Below are 11,464 nucleotides of genomic sequence, written 5' to 3' on the forward strand. Positions count from 1 at the left end.
GTAGGAACAAATGAGAGGTGGACAGACCACCCCTAATGCTTAAGACTCCCACAGAACAGATGATGCGGTCTCAGTTATCAGATCCATAGGCCAACCCGGAAACTAAGAAGTCTCAAGGTGAAAGGCAAACTATCTCTAACCACTGACCCAGAATTAGTGGGTCAATTAGGAAAGGAGCCAGTTTCTGATATGACTAGGAATTACATAATGAAACCCTGAGGGAAAAAAAGATGATCAAAAATTTAAAAACAGGGGCTGGGGATATGGCCTAGTGGCAAGAGAGCTTGCCTCGTATACATGAGGCCCTGGGTTCGATTCCCCAGCACCACATATACAGAAAATGGCCAGAAGTGGCGCTGTGGCTCAAGCGGCAGAGTGCTAGCCTTGAGCAAAAAGAAGCCTGGGACAGTGCTCAGGCCCTGAGTCCAAGCCCCAGGACTGGCCAAAAAAAAATTAAAAAACAAGCTTGGGGGAATGGTGCAAATGGTAGACCATCTGCCTTAACTTAGAGAAGTCTTGAGTTCAAATCACAGTACTGCCACAAATAATTAAAAACCGAACTCAAGATTCTAGTTCCTATTCTGTTTTGGTCAAGATAATGTTCTCATGTGTCCTCTTCTTTGCCCTTGGGGTTATTCTCTGCACCGTTATTGGAAGCCCTTTCTATCTTACTTTAACACAATCACAACAACAATTTTTTTTTTCTTTATCCTTGATGGTGTCTCTTACTGGACAGATCCCATACCTTGGAACTCTGACCCTTCCCAATCCCTCTGGGATTTTGGCTTTTGTTTTCCTCAGATCTTCCAGAAACATACCCATTGAAACCCCAGGGCACCATGGTCCCCTGAGGGGGAAAGAAAACCCAGCAGGCTCTGGGATTCAGGAAGAGGAATTTAAGAGCGAGAAGGAAGGGACAAGGGCCATCTCCCCTGAGCAGCTTTTCCAAGCCCATTCGTGGGGAAAACCTCTCACATCTGGAGCTTCAAAAGACTTTTTAATGTGACTTTTCTGATGCTGGCTGAGGTAAGCACTTCTGCTGAAGCACTTCCCACAGCTGGCACATTTGTACGGTTTTTCTCCGACGTGGGTCCTCCGGTGCCGGATGAGGTTAAAGCTTTGACTGAAGCGCTCACCACATTCAGGACATTTATAAGGCTTCTCTCCCGTGTGTATCCTCTGGTGGATCACTAGAGTAGAGCTCTGACTGAACGTTTTCCAGCACTCAGAACACCGATAGGGCTTTTCCCCAGTATGTGTTCTCTGATGTCTAATGAGATGGGAGCTAAGCCCAAAACTCTTTCCACATTCACAACATTTATATGGTTTCTCTCCTGGCTGGACTGTGCATGCTTCTATCGCATTGCATCTCTGCAGCAAGCTTTCTTCACATTCAAATTTCTCATCAGATTTTTCTCCTGTGTGTGTTTTCTGGTGTGTTAGAAGGTTGGAACCTCGACTAAAATTCTTGCCACATTCTAGACACTGATACGGTTTTTCTCCTGTATGTATTCTTTGATGCTTTGTTAGGGTAGAATTACAGCCAAAGTTTTTTCCACACTCAAGACATTTGTAGGGCTTCTCACCGGTGTGTGTCCGCTGGTGACGAATCAGGCTGGAACTCTGAGTGAAACTCTTTCCACAATCTGGGCATCGGTAGGGTTTCTCTCCAGTGTGAGTCCTTCGGTGTTCTATGAGGACATAGCTGTGGCTAAAGCCTTTCCCACAAACAGGACACTCATACGGCTTTTCACCCGTATGTGATCTGTGATGCTGAATGAGGTGGGAGCTGCTACTGAAACTCTTCCCACAGTCAGGACATTTATAGGGTTTCTCTCCCGTATGAGTTCTCTCATGGATAATTAGATGGGAAGTATGGCTGAAACTTTTCCCACACTCCGCACACTGGTAGGGCTTCTCTCCAGTGTGGATTCTTAGGTGCTGAATTAGGTGAGAACTGTTAGAAAAGCATTTCCCACACTCAGAGCATTTATAAGGCTTTTCCCCTGAATGGGTCCTCCGGTGAGTACGCAAATGAGAACTATTACTGAAACTTTTCCAACACTCAAAACATTTGTAGGGCTTATCTCTCAGGGGTAAATTTGGCTGAACAGAAGACGTGGTGTGATGTCCTGGATCCCATTCCTCTGACTTACCCTTATTTTCACAGGAATTGTGACACCAAATCTGATCTCTGTGGAACATTACCAATGGCACTTCTTCATTATCATCATGCTTAGAATTCTGCGGACCATGCCTTTTGAGCCATTTTGAAGCACTCTCCTTGACTTTATCTGTATCAGGATTATTGCGTAGAAACGTTCTTAAACTAGTCTTATTTTGATCTGTAAGAATAAACAAAAGTCGTAAACAATCCCCAATCTCTGCTGGACAAAGAAATTCTGAATTGTGGTGGAGTAAATAACAATGTCAAATCTTATATTTTATAGTCAAAAGTTTCTAAAGCTAGTGTTCCTTCTTTTTTTTTTTTTTTTAGGTTTTTTTTTTTTTTTTGGCCAGTCCTGGGCCTTGGACTCAGGGCCTGAGCACTGTCCCTGGCTTCTTCCCGCTCAAGGCCAGCACTCTGCCACCTGAGCCACAGCGCCCCTTCTGGCTGTTTTCCATATATGTGGTACTGGGGAATCGAACTGAGAGCTTCAAGTGTATGAGGCAAACACTCTTGCCACTAGGCCATATTCCCAGCCCCTAGTGTTCCTTCTTTAACTCTATGGAATCACCAACAACAAGTGACTTTGTTGTCCTTATTAACAACAAAGTATTTGAACTATCATCAGAAATCAACAACAGGGACATCAATCTAAAAGGAAATGTATAAGCTCTATTCTAGAAAACTTAAAAAAAAATGGGGCTTGAATACAGGCTCTGGGCACTGTCTCTTAGATATTTTTGCTCAAGAATGGCACTCTACCACTTGAGCTACAGTTCAACTTCTGGCTTTTGGGTGGCTAATTGGAGATAGGAATTTCACAGGCTTTCCTGCCCAGGCTGGCTTTAAAAGGAATGGTGATCCTCTGATCTCAGCCAGGCATGAGCCAGTGCCCAGTCTTTTCTAGAAGACTTAAAAAATGGGAACCTATGTGGGGGTAAAACTGAATAGGGTTGCATCTGAAGTAAAAACTGGACAATAGCTTAGTTAAAATATGAGTGAATAGAGAAAGAGCAATGTCTACCATTATAAGAATAATTTATCTCAGTAATCTCAATTGATATCTCATAAAGATATCTAATTTTAAAATATACACAAGACAGAACTGAGTCTAGGTTAAGAGCTTATAAGTGACAGAATACAGAATCAAATTTAAGGTTTGTCTCATTCTGATATCCCATTTTTCCCCATATTCTCTAGCACGTCCTATAACAAATTCCCTAAAGATTCAGCTCATCTGGATTCCCTCCCCTGTAAATAGGCTTCTCAAACTCTACCTCTTGGTGAAGCCATTAGAACCTGGGACGAACAGCTTTCTTCTTTGCTCCATTTCAACAATCACAGACAGGCTGGGGATCAGGAACCTTGGGGAAAGGAAACAGGTGTCATGTTTGAAGGCCTTTGTTCTAGTTTTGTCCTGCTTCTTCCTAACCATTACAAAGATAGCAATTACAAGTATAGTATGTTCTGTGCACCGTAATGAAGAACTAATGGCCCTTAGAAGTCATTTAGGAAATGGTATCCTAAAGGCAAGTATTTAGAATTGAGTTATTCCAATTTACCTATTGTAAGGAAATCAGTTTAATATAATTCTTCAATTATCTATTATTACCTATATGAATTATAATTCTCTTCGTATTAAAGGCCTGAGGATCAAGCACACTAATCCTCGCTGTTCACTTACAGCTTAGAAACACTTGTAGTTGAAAAAACCTGTTCTTTTGTTAGGGGTGCCAATAATAAATACTTTTAAATACTTCATGGCATTTATATGAAGGTGTAAGAAAGAACTGGAAAAAAGGACCTGTTTAGTTTCAAAAGAATAGCTTAGTTGTTGATAGAATAAAGAATCGTTTGGAGTCAATTTTGACGGTAAGATTTATATAACCAGTAATTCATAAAAAACAAAGGGGGGGCCCTACATTATTGCAAAAGCCTCTAGATATAAAAGGAAGCCGAGAGGGACTTCTTCCTTGTTTTCCATTTCTACCGTAATCACAATATACATATCAGCTAAATGCTTATCTTCTAAAGCCAGTACAATCCCTGATACATGTTAAGGGAGTAGAAGATGTGCTCTGTCCTCGAAAGGGAGTTATAGATGGTATGACATTTCAGAACACAAAGAAAAACACAATTTTAAGAAAAACTAAGCATCTAAAATGACAAAGGCACACCCCTCCCCCCCTTTTAAGTGTATATTCTTTTTTACCCTACTACTACTGCTCAGTGCCAGGTATCAAACTGGATAACTTGCACCTATCTCTCACATATTTCTCAGAGAACAGCTCGTGGTATACAATCAGTTTTATTAAGAAAACTTTCCTAGGTCGCACAACCACAAAATGGTAGAACAGGATTGAGCCCCAAGCTGATTGGAAGTTGAAATTCACATCACCTATTAAACAAGAGTAGGGAGCAGAAGCAGCTGAGGATTACCTCCCTGTGTAAAACCACCCTTACAATAAATACCCTTGACTAGTTTGGGGTGGATTTTTGTGTTTGTTTTTTCTTTTTCAAAATGCATCTATTCCCAAACCTAATGCCACAGTGAGTCAGCCTTCTATATGCAAGCCCAGCAAGTAAGGGATAGGTTTACTGTTAGGTCCTCTCCCTGAGGGCTCCAGGTAGCTGCCCCCACCTCATTAAGTCTCCACCCATTTACCTGGGTAACCTGCAGACCTGGAGGCAGTTACCTCCCCTTTCCCTGAGGTCACATCCTAATCCACCTGGCCACACCCCTTGCCCCTGCTCTAGGTATAAGGCAGGGCTGGGTGGGGGTCTCTCTCTCTCCCTTCTCTCCGGCCATGGATCATCTTGGCCACAGGCCAGCAGTTCAGTAATAAAACTTTCTCTCTTGACTGAATACCGCATGGCATTCTCTTTTACCGGCTACCTACTTTAAAAAACTAACATCTACAAACAGCCCCGGTGTTTGAGTGGAGGCGGAAAAACAATGCAAGTCGAAAACAAAAATCTAAAAGTAGACAGGTAGATAGATAGACAGACAGACGGATAGACAGATCTATATATATATATTTATAAAGATATATATACATTTGTGTATATATATCCACATATACACACACATACATGCATATATGTAGGTATACATACATTATACGTACACACTATGTAATACATATGACTATAAACATATGTATACCAAATCGAGTAAGGCGTTTTGCTGTCTGCCCATTTGCAGAGGCCTCTGCTGGGCTGTCGCCCCACCCTCCCCTCCGCGGGACCCAGACGCCCTCGGCCAGGGGTGATGGGGTGGGGGGGGGGGGAGGCATCTTCGAGGTCAGAGGTCACGGCCCGCCCGCTGGGGGCCTCCCCCGGGGGCGGCGGGAGGGGGGGTCCCGCCGCCCCCTCCCCCCCGCCGCGGCCGCTGCCCTCGCCCAGGGAGGAACTCACTGCGCGCGGGGTGGGGTGGGGGGGGTGAGGGGGAAAAGGGGGACGGGAAGAGGGGCTGCACACACCCTGCAACCCGCACCCCCAGCGCGGCCCGAGCGGTCCAGGGGGACGACGCCCGCCCCACCCCGAGGCCTACGCGCCCAACCCGGGTCCCCGGAACCGGAAGTTGGCCGCGCGGGTCCCGGGGGGCTCGCCCGGGGCCTCTCTAGCAAGCCGCGGTGGCGGGGCGCTCCTCTCGTTGGTCGTGGGCCGTGGCGTCCTGGGGGGCCCGGTGGAGGCGGGGAATGGGGGGGCGGGCGCCCGGTGGTCGGGCTGCTCTGCCATCCCGGCCCCAGCCGTCCGGCTGGCTCCCCGGCGTCCGGCGAGGTCACCACGGGGCGCCCCGCGCTCGCCCCACCCCGGTCTCCGGGGCCGCGTTCCGTCCTCCCGGTTGAGGCCGGGCCGGGGCCAAGTGTCGAGGCCTCACGGCTACGACCCTGACCAGGACCGAGGAAGCGCCGAGCTCGGTGTTTTCGTCGTCCCTCTGGCCCCAGCGTACCAACCTGTCTCTTCAGGATTGCCCTTCTTCTCCTACAAGATTCTGTCTCCCCCCCCACCCCGGGGGTGGGGGTGGGGGTGGGGTGGGGGGGCAGAAGCCCAACCACTGGCACTGTTTCTTCCTTCCTGGAAACTTTACACTTCACCCCGCTAGCTCCGAACTGCCCTGTCCCGCCCCCCCCCCCCACCTTGGCTTCCTGTTATCAGGGTTCCCCGTTTTGATCGCATCTTTACTCACCTTAACATTCCTTCTAGCAGAACCACATGTCACCGGTGATGGGTTGTTTTTGTTTCTCTCTTTGTTTTGTTATCAGTTTATTCTTTTGTCTTGGCAATTCCCATGGGGGAGGGGGGGCAGTGCCTGCCTCCGATTTTGCTCGGCAATTCTTTGAACCCCAAACAGGAGCCTGACTCATCCATTTAGCATTACATTCGTCGAAAGCCTACAAGGTGCCTGTTAAGTGTATTATCTTAGAGGATGTAGCAATGCTTAGTACAAAGAAGGGCAAACTGTTAGCGAATAGCAAAAAAAAAAAAAATTATAATGTAATAATAAAATAATTAAAACAAGAATAGATATGTTAAACAGACATGGTGGGATGCTCAATGAAGGTGTACTGTTTGGGCTAATATGCTCAGGGAAGCTGCCTTTGATATGGGATTCTTTCTGCAGAAACACAAAGGTAGGGAAGATATAAACCATTCTGCCATCTAAGAGATGAGCAGCAAGAAAGAGGCCAGATGGCAGAGGCCAGGAGCAATGGGCCACAGTCCCGTCAAGTTGAACTTGTCACTCAACTTCTGAGAGTGCTCGGAGCGAGAGCTCAAAGCTGCCAGTTCCTCAGGGATTGGCCCAGTTGCAGAGAACAGACCCATCCAAACTCACACCCCACAGCCCACCGCAGCCCAGAGACTGATCAGGACCGAGGCAGATACGCACTAGACACTGTGCTGAAAATGAACAATACAACATGTGGGAGAGAGGGGGGTCAGGAGGGGAAAAAGGGAAGAAAAGGGAAGATGGGACACTTCACAAAGAAATGTACTTGTTACCCGACTTAGGTAACTGTAACGCCACTGTACATCACCTTTACAAGTAACAATTTAAAAAAAGAAATGTACTCATTTACCTGATTTGTGTAAATATTACTCCTCTGTACATCACCATTATAATAACAATTAAAAAATAGAGGTAGAAAAGCCTGGTCATCTTGGCCCAAAGCAGGTAACTCTTAAAATGAACCACCTCAGTTTCTGAGTTCTCAGTGGGTTTTTGCTCAACTCTGATCCCTTTTCCTCCCTTCTATAGTTACTCTTCAGTAAACACGGTCAACACAGTTGACGCTAAACATTGTCTCAGAATCTGTTTTCTAAATAAACAACCCCCAAGTACATACACATACAGAAAATGTCCCCTTTCCACCTGGATGTCCCATCCATTTCTTCTCTCCAGGGCAACCACTGCCATCTGTTTCTTATTCATCGTTTATCGATATCTCATTTCTTTATTATTTGTTAATTCATTTATCATTCATTTGCTATTTCTTTATCTTTTATTGAGAAAATACTGGTTGCATGTCTACACACATGCGTAGGTAACAATAGAAGAGTCATACACATTTATTTCATATATTACACATTGGCTTTGTTCTGAACTGTGTATTTTTCACTTAACCTATCAGGGCAAGTTTTAGTCTCATTAATTTTAATATCAAACCTGTCACTTAGCGTTTTGGAGTTGCATATTTTTTAATCAGCTCCCAGTGTTGTTCCCAAGTCTTTCCCACCAAATCTAATATTGCAGCGAATAACTTAGCCTTTATTTTGGAAAGCTATGCTGGATAGCTCACCCTCTCCCTCTCTCTCTCTCCCCTCTCCCCCTCCCTTCTCTCCTCTCTCCTCTCTCTCCTCTTCTCCTCCTCCTGTCCCCCAAAGACACAGGGGAAAGTCCAGGTAAGAACACAGCAAGAATGTGGCCATCTAACACTCGTGTGTGTGTGTGTGTGTGTGTGTGGTGTGTGTGGTGTGGTGTGTGTGTGTGTGTGATAGGATCTTGATCCTAATCATGCACAGCCAGACTCCAGAACAATGGAAACATTCATTTCTGTTGTCTAAACAGCCTAGCCCATGGTATTGTCTTATAGTAGCTGGAATAACTAAAGCTGAGAAAACTAAAGATTTCACCTCCCAGACACTGAAGCTGCAGTAATGATAGCTATAGTAGCAACTTTGAAAGACATACCTGCAAACTATTTTCACAGTCAGTTTCAATGAATCCAGAAGCCAGTGATGTTTGTAATAAATCTTTTTATTCTGTGTCAGCTCAGGTACATTCTGTTCTCTTCCACAAAACCTAGTTAGTACAAAGCCTAAATTAGGAAGAAGCCTATAGCGCTGGAGTTAGGGTGGGACACATGAACCTTTGTAGGAAAATTGATCCTCAATGGCCGAGTCCTTCAGTGAACTTGTGGACAGAATTCCCATCCCAGGGATGGCTGTGTAGAGACTGACTAGTACACCACAGTGCCAAATGAAGAAGGCTCTTGGCCTTTGAGTCGACTCTGCCTGGCTATGAGCAAACTGTCATTGGAAAATTGGTAAAAGGGAAAACATGGTCTGACTAGTCTCAGCAAACCTTCAAAGGCCTTCACATGTCTTCAGACTGTGACATGGAGCACTTCTTGGTTAAACAATGTGATAGCAGTGTCACAAAGGCCTTGATTGGGCCACACAAGGAAGCTAAGGACAACAAGCAATCAGTCAAGTTATGGAAATTTCTGGGGACGGCTTTTGCCTAGCAGAGTGGATTCTATACTTGTCACACCCCAAGCCCCAAGATTTCTGTATTATGTCAACAGAGATCGGACAGACTCACTGATGGCATGAAGAGACTGACTTTTAGAGCTTTACAAAAGATCTCTACAACTTGACTGTCATAAAAAAAGCTAGAAAAACTGCTCCGCCACCCACATGAGGTTCAAAGCAATAAGTTAATACCCAACTTACAATTCTTTGTTTTGAGAAAGGATTTCACTTACGTACCCCAAGCTAGTCATCAACTTGTGATCCACCTGCTTCAGCCTCCCGAGTGCTGGGATGGCAGGGATGAACCATGATACGCAGAACAATTCTGCCTCCTTTCTGAGCACCGTGCTTTACCCATTGGGTAAACTGCTTGTACTTCTCAACACATTGCTGGTTCTTTCATTCCTCGGTGCCTCACTTGCTGCCGCAATGTCACTGTCTGTCGCTGCCCCACTTTTGCCCTCCGCCCCTACCCCCCAATTGGTCCATGTAGACTACATTTGTTCCTCTTCATCTCAGCCCAAAAGACATCTTCCTAGTTAGCCTTCCATGACTCTCATAGGAAGTTTCAACTTTCTTTTTTCCCTCCCCAGCCTGCATCCCATTTATTGTTTTGTATTCTATGTTTCCATTCTTAAGCTCTGTATTTGGAGATTCCCGACCAACTAAGAAACTTGTTGAGTAGCCAATTGAGAAACCTGTTGAGAAATCAGTTTTGATTTGTTGTGTAGGAGACAGGAATCCACCTCTTGGGGCTGTCACCAGTGAAGCCTGGTTACAGAGGCGGCCTTGGGTCAGAGGCCTCCTCCTCCACCCCCATTAAGTCACACTGGCTGTGCTCTCATTTACACGAAAGAGAATTTTGCCTTAGAAAATTCTGCTGATCAGGTGAATGTAGCAGAGGGCAGGCAGCAAGGACGCAATAAGCAGAAAGGTTGGAGAGAACCCAGGGAAGGTGAACCACATCCAGTGGTCAGTCTTGTTGAGTCCTTCCTGCCCCATCTCTCTCAGCAGAGGGGCCATTCTTCCTGACCTCGCGGATCATCTGCCCACCATCCACATAGGGATGAAGCAGGAAGCTAGGAGAACCTGATGGCTGAAAGCAGTGGTTTGGACATAGAGTTAAAAAAAACAAACAAAACTACCCCAGCTTGACCTGCTGACATTAACAGGATGACATATGATCCACGGAAGGGTCTGGCTGACCCCTGACCCCAGACGACCTCAGCAAATGACAGCCCCCGTCTCACCATCCAACGCCACAAACTCCTCTGCTTGTCCTGTGGGATAAGCACTTTATGCATAAAAGGAGCATTTCTTCAACTCTGCCCCTTCCCAGCTGAGGAACCATCTTTTGTTTCCTTGGGGATAATATCACCCCTACTGAGAATACACAATCAGCGATTGTGTATTTTTGAAGTTCCTCACGACTCACTAGTATCAATCCTAAAATGGCAAGTTAATGATCTAAAGGTAAGTCACCATCAGAAACACAAGGATAAAGAGAAGCTAGAAGAATAATGTTGGCCCATGCCTGTAATCCCAGCACTCAGGAGATAGAGGCAAGGAGAGTGAAAGTTTGAGGCCAGACTGGGCAAAATAGAGCATGGCTGAATCTGAAAACCAAACCAAAACAAATATCATAATCCAAAGTGCACATTTTTAATGCAGCTTGGAAACAAGTCACAGAAAAGGCATCACTCTGCTACTTACTATAGCAGAGTGATTAAATTCTGTACAGAGAGCAATCTACTAAAAATAGACATGAACAGAGACTTTATAGGAAAAAATAAACGTAAATAGCCATTACATTGTGATGCTATTTTCAACCTCAGGTAGTGAGGGATTTATAAAGGCAATTGCATGCAGCATTGATAACCAGCAGGATAAGAAACATCTATTCTGTTTTTCAATTGAAATTACCAGTCTTTACTGTTTGTTCCAGCAATCCAACTTCCATGGAAAAAATCTTCAATCATGTGAAAAAGAAGTTCCCTAAGTGGAAATTTCTCAGATCACATCATTAAGGGGAGGTGGTGGGGGGTGGGGGGGGAAGAGAACATGGCCCAGAATGCAGTGCTAGCACTCTATTATGGAGGAAAATGATACACATTCAGAATCTACACTGCTTGTTCCTCAGACATGAAAAACTATGCTTTTTTTTTTTCTTAAATGAGGAACAGTATGGGAGATAGAAGATGACAGACTGTAGGCAGGCAGGAGAGATTTTTTCTTTTTTTCGTCAACTCTCTCTTTTTGTCTGACTTATGCCAACAGTACGATCCTTACATGAAGCCAAAGGGCCTTGAGGGCCTTGAAGGAGCTCACGTGGCTACTCCCTTCCCTTCCCCAGGTTAAAGTATCTGTAGAGCCAAGGGAATGTGTTCAAATGTCTTGACTCCTGAACTGTAGCAAGTTCAGGGGACTCTTAAAGCAAAGTAGAGACTCATCATGGCTCTTTCCTTACTTATATCAAATGCTCCGAATTCTACACTGTGTCAGCAGGTGGCTCCAGAGGCAGCTGTATGAAAGACTGCA

At 45.2% G+C, this 11,464-nt stretch overlaps 1 protein-coding gene across 1 annotated transcript; it reads right to left on the reverse strand.

Moving 5' to 3' along the window:
• Positions 1–808: 808 nt before the first annotated feature.
• Positions 809–6,371, reverse strand: Znf572 (zinc finger protein 572). Its single transcript, XM_048359005.1, has 3 exons — positions 6,360–6,371; positions 3,445–3,531; positions 809–2,345 (listed from the first exon to the last, which is right to left on the reverse strand). Exons 2-3 carry the CDS (start codon positions 3,458–3,460, stop codon positions 883–885), a joined length of 1,479 nt encoding a protein of 492 aa, XP_048214962.1. The 5' UTR covers positions 3,461–3,531; positions 6,360–6,371; the 3' UTR covers positions 809–882.
• Positions 6,372–11,464: the final 5,093 nt, after the last annotated feature.

Source organism: Perognathus longimembris, chromosome 12 (assembly GCF_023159225.1).
Source record: "Perognathus longimembris pacificus isolate PPM17 chromosome 12, ASM2315922v1, whole genome shotgun sequence".
Classification (NCBI taxonomy): domain Eukaryota; kingdom Metazoa; phylum Chordata; class Mammalia; order Rodentia; family Heteromyidae; genus Perognathus; species Perognathus longimembris.